A 22,537-nucleotide genomic window follows, 5' to 3' on the forward strand; every position below is an offset into this window, starting at 1 on the left:
AAACATACCTATGGTGGATAACAATAGCATATTAAAAAATAATTTCTCTAGTGCCATAATTGAGTAAGGGAGAAGTCTAATACGTTTGTATGTACAAGGCGCTGGGGTCCAGCTTTCTTAATGATTTATTAACATTGTTAAAATTTATTTCTGCAAACAATTTATGCAAAGTTCTTGAGGAAATAACAAAACTAATTCAAATTCTGCTTACAACTCCAATGACTACCGCTGAGCCAGAACGGTGTTTTTTGTCAATATAAAGAATACAGACATATATAAGAAACGATTGACGGCTCATATTGATTGTTCAGGAAAGATTGACGGCTTTGTCTATCCTGTTAATTGAAAACTAGGTACATAGATAACGTAAAAAAATGATCATGAGCAATGAAAAATTTAACGAAAAGGTGATAGACCTTTTTTCAAGGAATCACTGTATTAAATGTTCATATTTCGTAATGTATAAGATGAACGAATTTTTATTGTATTTTTTTTTTGTTTTTATTTATCAGCTTTGATGCCACATGCATATGATCTGACCCTAAGAGCGTTACCCATTCGATAACAGTTCAGTAGCACGTCGGTGGTCAACCAGTCAAGAACTTGACCGAGTGCCGAAGACTATCACATTCGTTCCATCCTTTGCAATGACCTAAACTTGATCTATACCATTTCCATTGGCAATTCAGTGAGTTGTTCCGTTAAAACCGGCCATAATCGCAATTAATCATTTCACCGAGATCACAATTTATGAAAATTAACGTATGTTTTTATTTTTGTCAGATTGTATGGGACAAATAGCATCGAAAATATTGAATTGGCTCGTCTTACTCAAGCGTAAGTACGATTTGCGAATATACTTTTTTTTTTAATATTGCACCTTAATTTTGATCAATTCCAATGAATGATAAGGCAAAAGTCTTCAACTCAATATTTTTTACCTCAAATGTTATCGTCGTATTAGTAAGTTATCATACCTGTATGGACTATTTACAATATGACTGGTTCAAAATCACCTGTGTAGTAAGATATTGATCAGATTACAAGTGTAACAGCTGATCGTTTATACATACAAGTTCAAATATTATATAGTTTGTACCGTGCTAATATTCCATATGTGTGAAGTGATAGAATAATTTGCAAATATTGATTAAATAGATGCTTGTTTGCATGCTGAAATGATTAAAAAACGCATGTTCGTATAGTTTTTAAGATAAGATTCGCTTTTATTGTGCAATTAGGTGTCGTACCATTGTCGTGCTCTTTTTTTTTACTTCCTTGTTAGTACAATGTTCTTTTGTGGCGTCGGTTAATTCGATAATTTGATTTTAGTTGGGTCCGTATTTCTTTTGTAATACTTTTATAATACAGTTAGTTCAATTTTTTCTATTGAAGGCATAGGATTTTTTGAATCGAAAGGCGAGGAGTCGGACACGGAAGCAGAACGGGATAAATTCTATCTGGCTGAATCTGAATTCAGCTCATCCGACGGCGATATCGAAGATATGGAAGAGGAAACGCAACCGCGTTGTTCTTCCAGTGAAAGCGATAACTTTGAAAAAATCGAATCGGTCGAGTCTGAAGAACAGGTTCTTATTATTGTTTAAAAATTCAACTTTTATTGTGAACATCTACTATGTATGAGGGAATGTTTATGAAAAATTGTGTTTTAATTCTTCAGCCAATGGAGCACAAGGCGAATTTTACGCTCGGCGGGAGCGATGAGGTGGCCGAGGAGCAGGATTCCTTTCCGGTGACCGAGGAAGAGATCGCCGCTGAAGCTGGGGATACGCTGAATAGAGTGCCGTCCACTGGAAGCAACAGCAATCTGACCCAGGCTCAAATGATTCAGCTGGCTGAAAAGCGGAGGCGTTTGAGGCAAGTACACATGCTTTTTAATTTCAGTTTGTGAGCATGCCGATAATAAAAAAATGAAAGAAAGTATATCAAAAACCAGTAATATGATTATCGTAATCCGAATAATATGATATTTAAAATGTTATGGAATATGTTGTTGGGAGATATTTACGTAGTGAAGATAACGTTTATTGCAAGGTGACATTGGGAAATATGTAAAGTTGTTGTTATAAGCCGATTATCACCAATGATGTTTAGTAAACATTTTAGTGGATTACGAATCAAAAGCAATATTCAACGGCTTTTTTATTATTGTATTTAATTTATTTTAGTTTTATTTGTGATTAAATTGTACATAATTGGATTGATTGTATTATACGAATACAAAATTTGTATGTAAATATTTTATAATAAATTTTACGCTTGTAATATTGCTTTTTTTTCAACAAAAGCAGTCATAAGTTATCAAAATAAAATTTCAAACATTTAAATCTCATAGCCTTGTGTGAGAATAGGATGTAAGGCCATATATATGTATAATATTATAAAACTTACTTAATTTTAAACCCAACTTATTATATGATATATAATATATAATTTTGAAAGAGACTTTTTATGTATGTTTGCTTAGTTCGTAGAATCCGTGACGTTCAATTTAATAAAAAAATAAATGAATATTCAAATAAAATAAAACTATTCAAATAAATTTAATCAAATGTTTACTATTAGATAAGCCATGTTTAATTAAGCGTTTTATATTAAAAATACTGAGCGAAGCCGGGTAAAACCACTAGTGTGATATAAACCAATGTATTCTCTATGATCTTCATGATTTATTTATATACTGAAAATGACTTTTTAGTATAATATATAATTGGCGACTAGTATTTTTGACTTGGGCTACGCCGGGCATATCTGCTAGCTTTCAATTGATCTATTATACTAGTTTAAAAAGGTGTATATTTTAAGTTGATCAAGTAAATGTTTATTACATTACAATTATGCAGTGGCATTGCTAGGGGTGGTGTCACTTAAAAAATATTTTTTATTAATTATTAATAATTGTTATGACTTAAGAGAGAGAAGCGCCAAAAGAGAAGCTAAGTTCACACGTTGTTTCTGAATTGCGTATCCGTCTGACTGAATCAGTTAACCTTCTTACCTTTAGGTAGATATACTGATTTCTCAAGAATTCGAAAAAAGCCAATTATGGCTCATATTTGATGCTATATACATACAGAAAGCTGTATATATACAGAAATTGCAATGAGCTGTGTAGCCGCTCGAGGACCGCCATAGAAAGAATATGTCGAATTAGCGTTTTTCAATTTGAAACATTTGGTGTCACAAATTGCAATTATTTGGTTATCATATCAATCAGTATAAATAAATAATTATTTATTTATTTTCTAATTTATACCAGGAAGGCCTAACAGTCAACCCCAATGCACCTTCCTGGCCAGAAACATTGTACATTTGATACAAGTATTACTATACAAAGTAAATATATATATTAATTAACATTCACAAAGACATCTATGGTCAAATTTGTACATTTGGACCATTTTTTTTAAATTCAGTAAATACATATCAATTAGCATTCACAGAGACATTTATGGTCAAATTTGTAAATTTTACACCATTTTATACAATTCATAGAAATTCGAGATTGCTGAAAACTCTAGATTTGTGTGAAAATGGAAAAGGTTGCCAATCTGTTGGACCGTTTCAATGAAAATCAGATAAATTGGCAAACTCTGATAGGAAACGATCGACCTGGAGTCACAAATCCAAGGTCTGGCCAGCAGAAACCAGTGGGATTTGAACCCGTGACCACTTTGTTCAAAGCATTATATGCTAACCACTAGTCTATTCTGCTGGTTAATAATGATTGTCCTCAGTTTCTAAATATTTTCACTATATTTTAAATAGGAATTTATATATTCGTATGTATTATACTTGAAATTTTAACATAAAATACAAAATTGGTATCAGCAGTTCTATAGTTTTCAATGTGGGATATTTTAATTATATAAAAGTATGTGTATACATTGCAGACAAAATAATGAATAAAAATTAACCTATACTCTCCAGCTTTCTTTAAGTTGTCATCTAGAAGTATGATGAGGAATTATAATTCTTACAATTTCGTTGGAGGCCGGAGTGCCATATACAATATCGAAAAGTTTATCCAAGATGGAATGTATCAGATCTAATTGATCTTTTGAAGGCTTTAAACATGTACGCGGTTTTACTCAAGCTAAAAATTCATCTATAATAGACGATTCAATTGTTTATACATACATATATACATATTCATTTACCTTAGTTACAATTTTATAATCCATAAAAACCTACTACACATTGTAAAACTTTATTGCATGTATCTCAGACAATACGGGTATATATTACAAAAATTACTGTCTATTATATTACCTGATTAAAATTTATGATTTAAATTATGCATACCACGCGCAATAAGTTTGCAATGTTATTGCAAACCTGACTATTTTGTTCATTCCACTTTAATGTGCACGTCGATCATTCACTGTCCATGATTTGTATAATTGTCGTTTATGTTATAACAACACTTTAATATGTATGTCAATCAAGCAATTGACTTTTTCTCCGTTGAATAATTGGTATTAGATGAACAGATCGATGTGTAAAAACTGGTTCGCCGAGTGTGCTGTTTGTCGTATTAGAATCAATTTCAATTTTTCTTTACTCTTCTTCCGGTCAATGACGAGTTTGTTTATTGCACTGTCAGCATGCATGTGTTTTTTGTATGAATGTGTGCAGGTGTATTAAACTTTCTAAATGTGTGGACGTTTAGTTTACATAAATAATTAAATATAAAATTTATGTTAAATTTTGACGCTTATATACATATAGAAAATATGGTAAACGCTGACGATTTTCTAGATCAGTGGCTCTCAAGTCTGGCTACTTAGCGATTTTGTTGCGGCCATCAACCTGACTATATGTACTTCTGTGTGATTTGATTTGATTTTTAAAACTTTTTTTATAAGGTTCATATATTCATATATTATATTCACAATACATCTTAAATGTATTTGAATAGTTACTGATTCAAGGATCATTTTCTACTTTACACATTATTTTTCTTGTTTATTTATGTAAAGCATAATAGGAATTCTTGAAGCTGGGAAAATATGTATGTAGGTGTAAACTAGTCTTAAAAGATAAGTCTGAAAATGTACATATGTACATACATACATATTCAAAATGTAATTTTTATATATAGCCAGCAGCATGGCTCGATGGTGGGGCTTTTTCCCAGCACCGAGAGGCGCCGGGTTCGAACCCGTAAGTTGGCCTCGATTGAAAAGAATTTATTCTGAATGTATCTCTAATGCTGTTGGTCAGACTTGGATATTTGTGACTCCAGGTCGATCGTTTCCTATAAGAGTTTGCCAATTTTTCTAATTTCATTGTTGAAACGGTTCTTCGATTATAAATTGGCTAAAAACCTTCCTACCTACTATGTCACCACTATTTGAGTATGATTAATGTACAATAAAACTTATGTACAAGTTAAAATTCGTAATGTCTTCGAGTTTTCAGTGTTTCGTAATTTAGCGACTTATGTAATAAAAATCCTGTATTGCATTTTTATTACTTTATGTAATAAAAATGCCCATCGGGGTTTACCTGTTAGGCCTTCCTGGTATATATGTATATAATAATAATAATAATATAATTAAAATATTTCACATTAAAATCTATATCATTTTAAAATATCTTTTTCATAAAATAATTATTTAATTTTTTTTAAATATTATTTTTGACATTTAATCAATATTTCAGATTTACATATGTACATACATACATACATTGAAGGTAATAATAAAAAAAATCTGTCTGCAGCGCATGATGTTCCTTTCATAATTATTAAACAAATTGAATAAAGCGAATATTTTGCTTTTATCTTTCTAAAATCAGTCGTGCCCTAAATAAAACAAATAAAAAACACTTATTTTTAATCACACTCAGTGCCGGTTTTAGGGGGGGTTAAGTCGGGTGGCGCCCGAGCGCGCCACATAAGTTAGGGCGCCGAACGATGCGCCAAAGGCGCTTTAAAATTTAAAATAGGAGCTCCAAAAGCCATTCAGAATTTTAGATTAGAGCGCCAAAGGCGAAAGTTCTTTCTAAAGGTGTTTAGAAAAAATTGCCCGAGGGCGCCATCGGGTGTAAGGCCGGCACTGATCACACCAAAGAAAAATTGGTGTAGCCAAAATAAAGGACATATCTGTAGGACTGCTGATGTCAATTATGTGGCCACGGTAATATTTCATTTGAGAACCACTGCCTGAGATATACTTTTTTCGTGTACTGTTAAGTTTCATAACTATTATCATATTAGTAATATGATAATAGTTATGAAACTTATAGTTTATACAACAAATGTAATATGATATTACATTTGTTGTATAAACTATAAGTTTCCAGATATCCAATGCAATCGTTCTATTTTTTTCATTCGCCTCAACACCCATAGTGTTGAGAGCCTTGTTTGATTTTGTTATGGCATTCAGGGCTTCAATAGCCCTTAAAAATTTATTGTTGTATATTTATGTTGTGATTATATTGCCTGTTGACGTCACAGCGAGGCTAAAAACGTGCTTTAACTATCGATCTCTTTTACATCGTGCTTTTACATCAATTCAAAATTAATTACACCTTAAAAGCCTACTCCTTGTGTTTTCGTTTGATATTGGATACTTTTAATCGTGTTACAGCCTTATAGCGACTTTAACAATATACAATATATAATTCTTATTATAAAGTTTGTATTATTTTTTGGGTTTTCCTGGTGTGTGAATATGAATCATTTTATCTTCTATGAAAAATGATGCAATTTTGTGGAGGTTAGGAAAGGGGGTGTTTTGTTTGTGTTGCGATATTTATCTATTCCAGTTAAAGGCCTATTGCTACTATAAAGCAGTTCTCGTAAACGACAGTTTCTATTCATACTATTCAGCACTTCACGCTTTCGGCAGGTTCAGACAGATTTTGGCCAAGTGCATGGCAAAATCGACTTACATATACATTACAAAGTGCGACGATACGGCGCAATATTACCTGTATCATATCGTCGAGTCTATATGGTCACAATGTGGCGTTTCATAAAATACATCCATATGCGCATGCGCACTTTCGTTTGAACGGGTGCACTCGCCACTATGACGTTTTCTTTGGTACTTTACGGTGACATACATATACTGCTGCATTGTATGAATAGATTTTGTCGGCTATTGATGTTACGTCTACGCCACGTTAGATATGAATATATCCATACAGAATGTACCAAAAAGTATTTTTTCTTACTGCTGGTTACGGGCAGTTGCCAGCACGTACGGTGCTGGTATAAGAAGATCTTTATACGAACTTTCTTTGCGCAAATTTTAGACCTAACCTAATATTTTTATTAATGTGTTTATATATTTATATTAGTGCGCCGTGGTTAATATTTTTTTAAAACAACTCGTCACTTGTTATTTTTTCTTTCAATTTTATATTATTCCAACGATTTTAAATTTCCACAAAACTGAATTTTGTTTTTTATGAGGCTATGTACCTATATACGAATTTGGATTCTGAAAATTCATACAATACCTCTTAAAAATAAAAAATAAAAATCTACAAGCCTAATATTCGTTCATGGACCTATTTAAAATTAACATACCATTACATACATATTTCAAATTTAATTTTATTTAACTTGGGAAGCTTACATTTTTTTACTAACCGTCGTCATAGCAACTTTTCTGTTTTGGACAAGTTATGAAAAGAACTCCTTTCTGTTTTAGACCCATCGTAAGTATTACTTACATAGATTCTTCTCGCACATACATATGTCTCTCGAATCGACCCAATGCTCCCAAACCCAACCACTACGCATTTAACGATTACATAAGTTTACACTCAGGAGAATGAATGTTTGAAAAGTTTAAACTAGGAATATGCCATGTACCTAAATCGACACCATGCAGATATACAGATACATACATACACAAAAATCAACAATTTCGGACTAGCTTATTTTGCGAGAAAGGGAGGGGATGCCAATTTTATTGGAACTATCACAACGATTAACCCTTTGAATGCTGACCAACGTTGATTGGCGTTTTGCCAACAAGTCCATGGGCCTGAAAAACGCCGATAGGCGTTGTATTTTGAACATGTACAAAGTAAACAAGAATACTACCCGCTAAACCTTTCCAGGTTGCATTGAACATGGGTCGTGTAATCCGTGTCAATGTTGTTATAAAGACTGGTTTACACCGGAATTTCTGAATTTATATCCATAACAGAATTACCCGATGGAAATCTTTAACTGCTGAGTATATTAGATTGTGGCTTGGAATTTAGATTGTGAGCATTACACTTTAACAACAATGAAGTAGATGGAACTGGTTTTGGAAAAATACATTAATTAATAGACTTCTTTTGTTCATTTTATATTGTTGCAAGATATATTAGAGAATTTAACCACACTTTTACAAAACTCAAAATCCTCGGCGGTAGTTATCTAGTGTTTGTTTGCATTAGGTACAATTTTTATAACTGCTTTCTATTGGATTTCTAAATAATTCTAGTTGGGTATGCTAGCGAAATTTTCGGCGTGGCGGGCTTTCAACAGAAAAGCGTCAGCACTCAAAGGGTTAATGACATTTTGATTCTTTGAAAAACTTGCTTACTAATTTATACTGTATGTATGTATGTTGGGACGAAGTTAACTACAAAAGTTCGTGAATTTAAACCAGTACAGGACAAACCGGTAAACTGCAGTACAAAATGTATTATTTGGTACATTTTGTATGGAAACATTCATATCTAGTGTGGCGTAGACGTAACAGCAGTAGCCGACAAAATCTATTCATACTATACAGCAGTACATGTTACCGTACTTATCAAGTAAACCCGATTTTTTTTGGCGAAATTTTCGGCGTGGCGGGCTTTCAACACAAATAAGAAGAGGACAGTAAAAAAACATCAACACTGAAAGGGCTAAGTTAGATACGTTGGTATCTAGATCTTGCCAGTACCGATAGACGTACTCTAACTAATCGAATATTAATCGATTCCGGTCGATACTTGAATTCCGGTCCCACGACCTCTCTACTGGTAAAAAATCATTGAATCAGTGTGCTACACTGTGGTTGAACAATTTCAACTTAAGGGATTATCTCGGATTCTAACTTAACTCCTACCCTATGTCTCGTCCATGTAGATGCGACATTTATTTCCAATGGGTTCTGAGCCAATTGGTGCAGCATTGGTTGCGCATATTGATGACTCTGTCTACGTCTGCTTGGAAACACCTTGCTGATGACTACGACAACACCCAGCTGACCAAGAGGAAGAGGTGGAGCGAGCAAAACCGCTATTCCACAGCCAGTCGACCGCGGACTATCGTCGTGGCCCCTCGCCACGTCCCACCACTTGACAATCCCTTTACGTCAACACAAAATCGATCAGAAATATAACCCCACCGGTAGCTCGGATCGGACAAATCGTTTTTTTTTTGTTGTTGTAAAAACTGTCGTGTTCAATCAGAAGTTACTCGAGTCACGAAACCACCTCGTTTCTACAGTACTCGGTTACTCGTGTCTGGTTATAGTATTGTGCTCCATACCCATAAGTTCGAAACGATTAATGAAACTAGTGAGTATCTTATGCTATAGACCGGTGAATCAGTGTTTTTTTTTCAATGTGTAATATATGATTGATTGATCGCAACGTAACGAGTCTTTGGGGTCATCATACTCATGTACGGTTTCTCTGTTTGCTTGACTAGCTGCTGTGATTTGAGGATTTTGGTGTTATGTAGTTGGGTTTTTTTAGTTGGGTGTAAAGAATCTTGATAATAGTACGTTGTTATTTATTTGCATTCGATTCGTGTGTTTATAATGTAATTAGGACAGAGAAACTTTTCATCTGATCAGATGCTCTATGCTGTGTGTATCGTTGGGTTAAATTTGCATTTGATCTTTTGGTTTGTTTTAAAATACATACTTATTTCCGAACTGCGCAAAAACTACAATGTATTAGTTTTGTTTATATGTACAAGCATTTAGTATGCGTTTGATAAGCATTTAGAAAAATTGTTTGTCTGTTTGGTTTCGCAGCAGATAAAACAATCAGCGACTCCTATTAGTCGGCTGAGACGTTCTGACCAATGAGGATCGAGATTAGGGTTTTGCCCTAATCTCGATCTGCAAACACTAATGAAACGAAATATAATATAAAATGGGAGTTTGAAAATGGGTGCATATAAGTTTAATTAATAATTTCGTATATATTGCGTCATTAAAGCGTAAATGTGATAACATCAAAAGGTGTCACGACAAATCACTCACGGATTTTACACTCAACTTAAATCGATAAAATACAGCAAATAAATTTTCAATTTAAAGCATTGTCAAAAAAACGAATATGGGTAATACACTCTGTTGTCGTCACTAGGGATTACAATACCGAAAGTACCGACTTTTCAAATAATGCAATAAAAAAATGATAATTTTATAATATAATAATAAACTATAGCGTGAGACTTACGATAACCGAGCATGCTGTCGCATTCGTGCAATGTGTTGCAACATTGAAAGGACGTAATAATGTCTTTATTTTTTTGGATCATGGATCATGGATCATGGATCCCGAGCACCGGGATCCCGGTGTTTTCTGGCACCGTGAATCTCGGTGCTGAAACTAGTCTGAATACCGGGATTACAGTGCTGGCAGAAATTTCTTTAAAAATATTATTTTTACAAAAATAATATGGAAAAAACATAAAGCAATATTATATAATGAACAATGGTGGGATGAGCAATGACAGCTTGCCGTTTCCACGAAATGGTATGAACGGCTTTGTCGCAGATATTGTGCTCAACCGCAATGATATTTGAAGTATATTTTAACTGATTCGAACTCAGAATCGACCGCTGATCACGTTTTCGTGATCTAGAAAAAATGTGTGTGTGTCTGTGTTTCTGTGTGAGTGTCTGTATGTTTATTGTGTGTCAGTGTATTTTGGGGATTTTTTCTGTTCACTGTTTCTGTTTTTCTGTTCAACACTGTTCGTCCTATCGAACTGAAACTTAGTATTGGTTACTGAAATTTTTATCGATACACCGTAATTTTTTTTCAAATTGTTAAGTTGACCGGAAATGGTACCTCCCCTTATAGGTGTTCTCTTTCTTTTTTTATGTTTTTGATTTAAATTATCTCCCAAACCACTCATCAAATCGGACTGAAGTAGAACTTTAGTCTGTGTAAGTTTTCCTACATTTGTGTTCAATTTGTATTGAAAATGCTCATAGCCGGTATGTGTGAACGTGTATGTACATACATATGTTCGATTATCGAATTTTGTTTTTTATGCTTCTTATATTCCTCAAATACATAGATAATGTCGTAGGTTGGTCACATCCGAATTTTTTACATAAAGTAAATGTAATTGGAGTTTTTTTTTATATTGGGTGGATTATTTCAACTATCTGTAAAAAACAAATCAATGAATCAAAGCGATGTTTTTTACTTTATTTTATTACAATTTCGGATGTGTTTTATTTAATCTTAGAAAGTTATGGACCGAAAATTTAAAGAATGTAGCCAAACTCTCAAAATTAGTACGCCAATATGCGAGTATTTTTTGCGTGAAACATCGGGAGAGCTTGCAAAATGCAATTAAACGTTTTTGAAATATGAAAACATGCAATTGAACTTATTTTTTTTATACATTTGAAATCCCGGTGCTAGCATCGGGATTCCGGGATCGGAAATTCCCAGCACCGCAATCCCGGTGCTGAAGTAACCTTCCGGGATTGGAAGCACTAGCTCCAATGTTTCGTAACACGTTCGTAAAATCATTGGCACTACCTTGCGTAAAAAAATGATTAGTGTGAAATGACAGTCACGAAAGACATACAAAAAGCGGTTTCGTATTCATAAAGAACGCTTTATTTTCGGGTGAAATTATCAGTATGTAGTGATTTTTTTCTCATAATTTTTTTTTTTTAATATCCATTTGATGAATTTTTTATATCCATTTTTTTATATGGTAATTATTGCCTTTTGTTAAACCAAGATGTCGAGCTTTGAACGTTATTATTTGTATTATTACATATTCATATTATTGCATAGGTTTTTCGATGTTAGGATCGAACCTATGATTTTTAACGCTCTGTAGTCCGTGTCAATAGATTACCAACTAGCGAAAGTAGTCAAATTCAAACACCTGTCTGTGATTCCTGTTTCGTGTTCATTGATTTAAATTTAAATACTATACGGAAAAGATTAAAATAATCATATTTTCCTCGAAATGTTTACATTGTAGTATGCAGGTATTCTTTTTGCATTTCCATTTAGTGACATACCCAAGAGAATATTTGATTAGTGCTATACAAGATTGGTTTTACAATTTGAGACTTGCTCTTTCCTTATTGACGATAGCAATTTACATACCGGTGTGTGTGTGTGTGTGTGTGTATTCTACAATAGTCGATTAGAGCTTCTACAAAAGTGTGATTAGTAAGTGGACGATGGGGTGTGGTTAAAAGATAAACTAATCTTTAGAACTATCGTTTGTGGAAAATTTGCGTCTAGCTAGAGCTTTAGTCTTTTTATATGTTTGATAATTTTGGATATGTGAGTTTCATTGGTATATCAGATGTTTTATCTTAATCGATGCACATTCTGATTTAAGGAATGAGCGTATATAAAAATTTCGCTTTCGGCGTATTTTTTTAAGGATTTCAGACTAATTAAGTGCTTAGGCTTATTTTTTTTTTTGAATAAATTTCAATAATAAAGGAGGTATGTAAAAACGCATTTATTTGATTTGAAATTTCCGCATTTTTATTACTAGCTTCTTCTTATTACTTCTGATTTCGTCTGACGAAATTTGGGTTCTTATCCGATCGTTTTCAAACTTTGCCATTTTGCTCGGTTTGGTCATCAAAATTATGTGGAAATCAAGTCCGCCATTACGATGGTGAAAAATAATCGTAATGGACACGTTTGAAAATACTCTGTTGTCTTTCTCGGTGTCGTCTAGTGTCGGATCGTTCGGTTGTCGCATAGTGCGGTCAGACCTTAACAGTTCAAGAACTATTTTAGTTGTACAACTTATTGAGACGATTTAGGGTCTGTTTATATTACCCAGCACTGCACGTCAACAGCTAAGCACAACACTGCACGGAAAAGACAATTTCCATTCATAATATGCAGCGTCACCCATATTCGGCACGTGCATACTTGTTTTGGACGAGTGAACGGCAAAATCGGCTTACATATACATTACAGAGTGTGACGATAGGGCACAATATTACTTGCGTCATATATTTCAGTCAATATTGTCACAATATGACGTTTCCGAAAATATTCATATGCGCATTTGCACTTCCGTTAATACTGCGACATCACGTCATGGCGTGAATATTTCCACAGTGGCCGAAGAAAACCGTTCCTGCTTGATCATTTTGTGACATATGCTGCTGTATAATATGAATAGATCGTGTCGGTTACTTTCGTTACGTCTAAACCAGGCACACATTACGGAGCATATGAATGTTTCCATATAGAATGTATTAAGAAATATTTTTCGTACTGCAATTTACCGGTTTGTTCTGTACATATACTGGTATACACGAACTTTTATAGGCAGTTAACTTCGTCTGTACATAGAGTATACATAAGAAATAATACAGCAATACTGTGTCAATATGACGTCATATTGTCACAATTTGACGTTTCTGAAAATATTTTCATTCGTACGCGTGCATTCGCCACTATAACGTCACGTCGTGCGTGAATATTTCCACAGTGGCCAAAGAAACGTACTGTTGTATAGTATGAATAGATTTTGTCGGCTACTGCTGTTACGTCTACGCTACGCTAGATATGAATGTGTCCATACAAATTGTACCAAATAATACTTTTCGTACTGTAGTTTACCGGTTTGTCCTGTACTGGTATACACGAACTTTTGTAGTTAACTTTGTCTGTACACACATACATACAATATAAATTAGTAAGCAAGTCTTTCAAAGACTCAAAATGTCATTAACCCTTTGAGTGCTGGCGTCTTTTCTGTTGAAAGCCCGCCACGCTGAAAATTTCGCCAAAATTTCCAACTAAAATTATTTAGAAATCCAATAGAAGGTAGCTATAATAAACTGCCGCCATCTATGTTTTAAACTAAAAACTGGATAAACATCAGGCACTTTTCAGAAATTCAGTATCAAATGCGTCTAAAACGATATTTTTTCTGCATCGTAATGGCGGAGGATACATTTACTTATATTGATGACCAAAATGAGCAATATGGCAAAGTATGAAAACGATCGGATAAGAGGCAAATTTTTTCCTGAATTGTAATCGTAAGTGAAGCTAAAAGGAGGTATGTAAAAATTGTAGCTAATCCAAACAAACCTTAGATCACAGCTCTAGATAACTACCGCCGAGGATTTCGAGTTTTGTAAAGGTGTGCTTAGACTCTCTATTTTATATCTTACAACAATATAAAATAAACAAAAGAAGTCTATTAATGAATGTATTTTCCAAAACTGTTGTTTAAGTGTAATGCTCACAATCTAAATGCCAAGCCGCAATCTAAAATACTCAGCAATTAGGGATAACCCTGCTATGGTTATAAATTCAGAAATTCCGGTGTAAACCAGCCTTTATAAACATTGACACGGATTACAAGACCCATGTCCAATGTTTTTTTTTTCAATATTACCTGTAAAGGCTAGCGGGTAGTATTTTTGTTCACTTTTTACATACTCAAAAAACAACGCCCATCGGCGTTTTTCAGCTCCGTGGAATTGTTAGCAAAACGCTGATCGGCGTTGGTCAGCATTCAAAGGGTTATATAATCATCTTTATTAGAGTCAACTTTGGCCAAAAGAAATTGCACAACCGAAGATCACTACTATCGTTAGTAATTTGGTAGTAAAATGTGTAAATTTTTCGCACGCCGCGTTTTCACAACGTCGTTTTAAAATTGTCTGTTTTTGTCACTATATACGTATAATTTCTTATAATCGAATGGTGTATTATTATTTTCTTGTCATTTTACATACGTACATACATACATACGATTTACCATCCGTTCCCCTTCCACTTGACGTAATTTGTTCCATTTTGTTCTATAGGCCATCCGAGAGCTCTAGTCTCGATCCCTGTGCGCTTCCGTCGGTTGATCCTCATCCAGAGCAAACATGAAGTAAAATATTGATTGAATTTATCGTAGTTTGTAGATTGAAAAAATAGTGTGTAGCAATAAGGCCTATTGTGTTTTCATCAATCTCGTAATTCTATTACGTGCATCAATCAAGTGCAGTTATCAGTGCGCGTCAACCGTATACATGTATTATCACATATAGTGTGATGAAATGTGATATTATATGCGTGTGTTTTATTTTCATCGGTGAAATTGCGCTTTTAATTAAGAGTTGCATAAACCGGTTGATATCATGCGATCATTGCTTAGTGATTGTGCCTCGTTTGTGGTTTGAGCGGAACAGATCGTTTCATGCATTATGAAACGCATTATGGAGATTTGTGTAGTTTGCGAAATCAACAAAGTTTTGATGATCTAAAGAAACGTGCATCAAATTGTATTGTGTAGATGAAAATAAAATACAATTTTAAACTTGAAAATCATAGAAATGTTATAATAATAGAAGCGCCTTTACGAATAAATAAATTGTTTCAATATTACGCGGTACGTCTCCATAACTAAGCTGACACGCACGGAATACAATCAAGATCATCACATATTCACTACAGAAATTAAAGTTTTATTTTGATATGGATTTATTTACAATTTGAGTATATGGTGGTGTTGGGCGTTGGTGGCCAATCCGTTTCTTTTCTCAGTTGGCGGATTATTTTTATCCACTTTTTTGTATTTGCCTGTCCTTGGGAACTCTTAAATTAACTTATAATGTATAGTTTCAACAAAAATATGTATAATATAAAAATGAACGATGTTTATATTAATTGAACTTCAATAATTGGTTATTAATATAATTGAGTATTCGGCGCCACCAAGAGAAATGTTTTTACATTTATTTAAAAATATTTTTTGCATTTCTCTGGTGCCACCCCTGAAATGTTATGTAGAATGCGTGCGATCACCATGACACTTTTAAAAACTGTCAAACTACGATGAATAATATGTTACTTAAATGATCAATTTATCTATAAAAATGTATCCCATGTTGTTTATTGTGTGCTTTTGAATGCATTGTGAAATTTTTAACGATGCACTTGCCCATTGACCTTGCCCAGAGAAGTTTTTATCGGACATACGTCGAGCACCAAGCATCAAATACGACTGATGCTAAAATTATTTAGGAATGTCTGTCGACAATCGTCACTTGACAACAATATAACGCCTAAAGCCACTTCTATTATTATAACATTTCTCTTTTGAAAATACTCTGCTTAAGAGTACAGTGTAAATACCGATTTTCCGTTTCGATGTTATCTGACTATTTTTCATTGCGCTTTAAAATGTGTTCGAAAATATGCGTATTAAACTTGATGGAGTTTCATTTATATGTAGAATTCTATCAGTATATTGAAAAATTTTCAATTTACTGGTAGGCTTTTCTATGATTCACTTCGCTAATAATTCAGTCGAAATTCCCACATTCTTCCGATCGTTTTGAAACTTTGCTATTTTGCGCGGTTAAATTATATGTTTAACTTTCCGCCACCCACTCGTCAGATTTTAATTGTTTAGACGCTAATAACTCTATCTTTTTCACACTACATCTTATAAAATTTGCATTATTTAAAAACTTGAATTTCACATTATGTACTTGTCAAATCTTTTCGGAAACCACCTGTTGTAATGTCAATCGGTAAAACATTTAAATTAAATTAAACTTAAAGGAACTTCTACTGAAAGACAGTCAACAAAAATTAATTATGAAAAATTGTAATTTTTAATACACAAACATATAAATCTGCTGTAAAGTCGCCATAGATTGCACGCATTTTTTTGCAATCAATTGATTTTTATTATTCTTGATTTTATATTTGTATTATAACCACAGTGACGCTTTGGGGCTACCTCTCAAGTCTCTGTGGTATTGATTTTTTTTAAATAAAATAAAAAACGTATCCTTGGAAATATGGGACTTACATCTCACCGTTTTCTATCATTATTGTTGCGTAGGGGTGGGTTCAGTGTCCAAAATGAAAGGCCAAAATCGCTTCACAGCATTTATTCAACGATTACGGAGGTCCTCACTCTAGAATGATCTGATCTACCGTATGTACCTCCTTATAATGGACAAGTTGCACATCACAGCTTCCCCGATCTATTAATGTGTCCATTGTTAAGGCCCGTAAAGGTCTGCCCTGGCGAGTATATTGTTTACGCACGCACTCGCCCAGGTCTATGAGTACTCCAGCGTAGCCTTTGTTAGGGCACTTACTGAGTCCCGTTAGCCTAATCCGGGGTCTCTATTGTTCACCCACGAATGCACTTAGACAGTGGATTTTCTCTCTCTCTCTCTCTCTCTCTCTCTCATGTTCCCACGTTAAACATCATCTCCTTATTAACGTGTCGTATAATAACATTTAAAGATAGAGAAAACCGTAGCGGAAATGCGCAATGAAATTTTTTATACATTCTCAAAACTTGAAAAAAGCAATGCATTAAATTTGTTTGTCTTCATATTCAGTCTTCCTGAGTTATCGCAAATTTTAAAACAAAAAAGTTAACAATTAGGTCTTTTCGAGTTATCACTTTTGCGCTTTTAAGGACCATATATGTATCAATTGGATACAGATCAAACTTATATATTGCTCTAGTAGTTTGTCAATATTGGGCTTTAAAGGCGTGATCTGTGTGTACACTTTAGCCCCATGACAATAGTCATAAAACTTAGTTTGATCAAATTTACATATTATAACTGCTGCTTATTCTTGTATATCACAATTTTACTCAATTTGTGTTTTAAATTAGATCCCGCTCCCGAATGAGATTGAAAATCCATGTTTTAGCCGATACAATCATTTGTTTATATGATGTTGAGGAATTGGAGAAGGTGCGACCTTGACTCGGAGTGTGGTCCGAATGAAACTTTCTACCGGTCTCTGTGAACTGGAATGTGGTTTTGACGTTTGATTTTGCGATCGATTCGATTTTCAAATACGCGTTGAATAACCCAAAGACTCGTTTCGTGTTGACAGTGTGTAGGACATTTGTGCGGTGAAATTTCCGCCAGTTTATGACAGACGTGTGCGAAGTGCAAACCAAGAATATATTCAGTCGACTTTGGGCTTGGATCGCGAGACGTCCTCCGATGTTGAAACGGAGGCCTTCTAAAAGGTTCGTCCTCGAGTCGGGGGATCAGAACTCTAACTGGGAGGCTGGAGAAGATGTCATACCCACCGTGGTTGTGGGGTTAGAGAGGAGGGGTAGTCTGGACTATGCAGGCAACGACAGGAGAAGGAGCTCGGACGACAGGAGGGCGAGCCTAGACAGAAGAACCAGTTTGGATAGAAGGACCAGTTTGGACAGGAAGACCAGCGAAATGGACGATTCTGGCTCCTCTTCGAATTTGTTAAAACCACCGGTCCAGCAAACCACTCTGACGTGAGTTGTTGTCATACCATTTTCTATACATTCGCAGTCCTTATAAGTTCTCAATAGTGTGGGTGTCCTTAATTTAGCTAACTAATGGTTTTACTTGGCTTTTGAGAACCTACTATACTACTACATATAAAATTGATCCCAAGCCTTGTAGTACATATAACATAATTTAGCTAGCTCTTGTGCCTGCCTTAGCTATTGCTTGTATAAGCAGCATCTGTCAACATACGTAGTAATAGAAAAATTATTTGCTGCAAGTTTTCTATTTTCTAGAAGTTTCCATTGTTGTTTTGAATTCACATGTACATATATAACTAAATAAATAAACTTTTTCAGATACTCTAAACCCCTATTTTGTTTAGTTTGATAGGTACATGGGTACATAGGTACCCAAAGGTGCTTAGCTTTGCTATGAACTTTTAGTATCTACGATTTCTATTTGTCAGAACATCTTAGCTAACAAATAACAGTCGCGTATTTTTCTTCATTTTGCCTAGATAAACGAAACAAGGTATGAGACTTCAACTTTAAACTACCATGCTAATTATTTGTTGTCTCCATCTTATAGTGGATTAGGTTATTTTAAATATTTCTAATTAGACGAAAGATATGTTCAACGTCTTCTGTCTACTTGTCAAAACTTTATTGCATTAGCAATTTGTTGCGGCAACTGATGATTTTTAGACAATCGAATTAAAAACTGATTACTTTTTTATTGGAATCGATATTTCATCTAAGGGCACAAACATAGAGTGGTTCACGGCACTGATTTATGCTATGGCGATCCAGGGCAAAACTTAAAAGTAGGAGAAAATTGTCTAAATAATATCGTACAAATTAATAATGACATGAAGATACGCCCATCACAGCTGGAGTCTACCTATCTACATGCCGTGCCGTACGATTCAGTGTGTCTGCGTCTTAATTTTCATAGTTAGGTTAGATAAGAATGTATGTATGTCAATGTCAAGAAACTTGAAACATGTGGAAACACATTCATTTGTATACGCATTTTTATCGGTCGATTAACATTTTGAATCTTTTCAATGAAACACTGACGATTTTCAGTTTTTTGTGACTTTATGTGAAAGATATAGTCAATATAAATTGAAATTGTGTCAGGTGAATAAATTGTAGTGTAATTAATACACGCAAACAAGTAAAAACTTGGAGCTATTTAGTAGTAGTAGACAAACTGGTACCCGAGAGTTAAGCTTAATCATCTATCGTTTCATTTGATTATTTCTGCTCGTTGCGTAATTCAACTCGACTACTACGTGTTTTTCCTTCGTCTTCAAGTATTTTCTATGCAAACTTCTTTTCTATCGAGGCTAGTATGTTATTTACTCGACCACTTGGTCTTTGCCAAGTTTCAAGGCTCGACTGGCAATAATCACAGTTGGCAAAAAATTGCGATGTTTTCCTTTTTTATCATCATTTTTTCCCCCTTTGGAAATCATTCCTAAATATACTCTTTTATTTGTCTGCGCAATGTCGAGGCAATGGTGCAAACTCCAAGGCAAACATGGACAATGTACTTGATCGTTCTTGGCGTATTAATTGACAGCAATTGTACTATTCAATGTGTCGACTTTATGGATTCTGTGACAGATTCACGACTCTTATGAAGGTTTTTTCTGTATTTGCGTATTGAATTTATTCACGGCTGTTACGTGCATATTTTTTATTATGATTTGCGTGATGCAGTTGAAGGTTTGCGAAGGAGCACATGCCTTAAAATTGCATCGGGCGATTTCGTCTCAACCCAGAACTTGACATTGCAGTGCATCTGAATTGCTGTCGGCATTTTTAGCATTCGTTGACCCACTTCAGGCGTTGTAAAACTTTTGTCAATACAATTTTTTATTGTCGAATCAAGTATTCCAATCCTACGATCGGTATAATTTTTGGGTCAAGTTTTGCTCGGAACTATTATCAACACGCGATAGCTTAGTGTGGATAATTTTTTTTTCTTTCTTTTATATTTGAGGCATTAATTAGCTTATGGGTGTTTTTTTTTAATATATAATACATTTTAATATTGACACCGAGGCTACAAGTGTCAATATTGAATACGAATACATAAAATTGAATACAACTACATATGTATAAAACATGAGCAATGTGTGTGTGGTTTTTTTTAAATATTGTATGTTGACTCTTTATTGCGTATGCAGGTTTTATAAAAACGCTGTAACAATAACCAGTGAATTTTGTTTTACTTTGAATCATTTAAACTGTTAAATTATTCAAATACTAGTGGTTTTACCCGGCTTCGCTCGGTATTTGTAATATAAATCGTTTAAAAATAACTAATATGATATTAAAAATTCATTTGTTTTTTTAATAAATTTATTTGAATTCAAAATCGGAATCGGGAACCGGAACTTAAACAGGAATCAGGATCCGTAAATGAAAAAGGAATCCGGAACTGATATCGGCAATCGGAATCGAAATCGAAAACTGAACCGATATCGTCGTCATAGAAAATTTGATTTTTTCGATAACATCAAAGATTCTACGAACCAAGACTTAGACGTCTACGCCACGTTAGACATGAATGTGGCCATTAAAAATGTATCAGAATACTTTTCGTACTGATGGTTCAGTTGTCCATGCAGTAGTCAGTGCGTGCTGTGCTAGTATGAATACAGCTCTAATGTTATCTATCACTCAATATATATATATATCGAAGAAAGGAATGGCAACAAAATTAAGGTTTCGGGTATACAGTCCTCTTAACGATGTATATAAAAATATCTAAGGGCCGGGTCGCACCGTGCGACTTGCGAGCGACTTGGTTGAGGGCGACCAGACCAATGCATGCAGGTAGATGAGACATGCCACACCCGTCAACTTGTTTGTCGAACACATTTCCATACATTTTTTCGTGTCGGCCGACAAAGTTGCACGGTGCGGCCCGGCCCTAAGGAAACTATGTAATAGCAGAGGTAATTTAACACCTTATGTGAGTTTTCCTAAGGTCTAGGACCCATTTAATTGTTATTTTTAGGCCAGAATTAGGCGGAATGAAAAGTTTCTTCAATATTGTGTGGTTTTCGAGATAAAAAATGACAAATATATAAATCCTAGTGATAAATATACACATCTGTGCCATGAAGTGATCACTCACCCTTTTATATGTAATATTCATACATAGATATTTCGTTTAACAATATAAGAATAGAACTTGACTATTGTTATACTAATTTCAAACTTGGATTATTTGGAGTGATTTAAACGGTTCAAAGCGCTCGCCCAAAAGTCACTAAAATCTCTATAACGAAACATTTGGCAGCCGAAAAGTCTATTATAATAACGAGAACTCGAGTGCCAAATATTCCATATTCGCGATTTTAATGGAAAAATTGCCTTTTGGGCGATCGCAATGTGCGGAGTAATCCAATTACCGATTTAAATACCACCTTAGAAAAAAAGGATAGTCAGTTCAGTGGAACGGTTGCTTTTATTTATAAAAAGTTAGACTAAAATTATTTTAAATCCTTTGAAAAGTATGTACCACATTATATTCCGCGTGCCATGTTTGGACTATCTCTGGAACGGAACACGTGAAATAGCGATATCGCATGTGGTGAGATAGCAGGTGTCAGTTTGTAACGTAGTGTTCTGCCGATAGTTGCGTGTTTTTTGGCCAGGGCGGAGTCCTAACAGCCGAGGCTGCGCCCCTCTGTCGCCATGGATCCATCCCTGCTGCAATGGACTCGGTATTTAAAACCAAACACCAATCACATAAGAACCGAGTACTTGTCTGTTCTGTACGCATATGCAACTAATTCCACGTTTGATATTTTAAAAATTTAAATTAATACAACTTTTCATACACTTAATAATCGAATGAATCCGCATGCAGATTTTTGTCACGTCGACCTTTCGTTTAAGCGATTCAAATACTTCAACATTTATAATTATAGAAAAATTTAATATCATATCACGGTAATTGGATTATTAGTCACATTGCGGTGGTCACAAAGACAATTTTTGCCATTAAAATCGCGAATACGTATGATAATA

The 22,537-nt window shown here is 34.3% G+C and overlaps 2 protein-coding genes across 2 annotated transcripts in view; both read left to right on the forward strand.

The window, feature by feature from the left end:
• ACC (acetyl-CoA carboxylase) overlaps positions 1–22,537 on the forward strand; it is a 53,577-nt gene that overhangs the window by 10,125 nt on the left and 20,915 nt on the right. The window contains exons 2-5 of the mRNA XM_077436956.1: positions 513–688; positions 784–837; positions 1,396–1,589; positions 1,682–1,878. Of these exons, the coding sequence (XP_077293082.1) occupies positions 789–837; positions 1,396–1,589; positions 1,682–1,878 (440 nt within the window). The 5' untranslated portion in view covers positions 513–688; positions 784–788. The remainder of the gene's footprint in view (positions 1–512; positions 689–783; positions 838–1,395; positions 1,590–1,681; positions 1,879–22,537) is intronic.
• Positions 9,282–19,718, forward strand: LOC143915550 (uncharacterized). The gene is made up of 3 exons (XM_077436246.1): positions 9,282–9,549; positions 18,103–18,508; positions 19,643–19,718. The coding sequence occupies exons 2-3, from the start codon at positions 18,141–18,143 to the stop codon at positions 19,716–19,718; spliced, it is 444 nt and encodes a 147-aa protein (XP_077292372.1). The 5' UTR covers positions 9,282–9,549; positions 18,103–18,140.

The sequence above is a fragment of the Arctopsyche grandis genome, chromosome 8 (genome assembly GCF_051622035.1).
Source record: "Arctopsyche grandis isolate Sample6627 chromosome 8, ASM5162203v2, whole genome shotgun sequence".
In the NCBI taxonomy this organism is placed as follows: domain Eukaryota; kingdom Metazoa; phylum Arthropoda; class Insecta; order Trichoptera; family Hydropsychidae; genus Arctopsyche; species Arctopsyche grandis.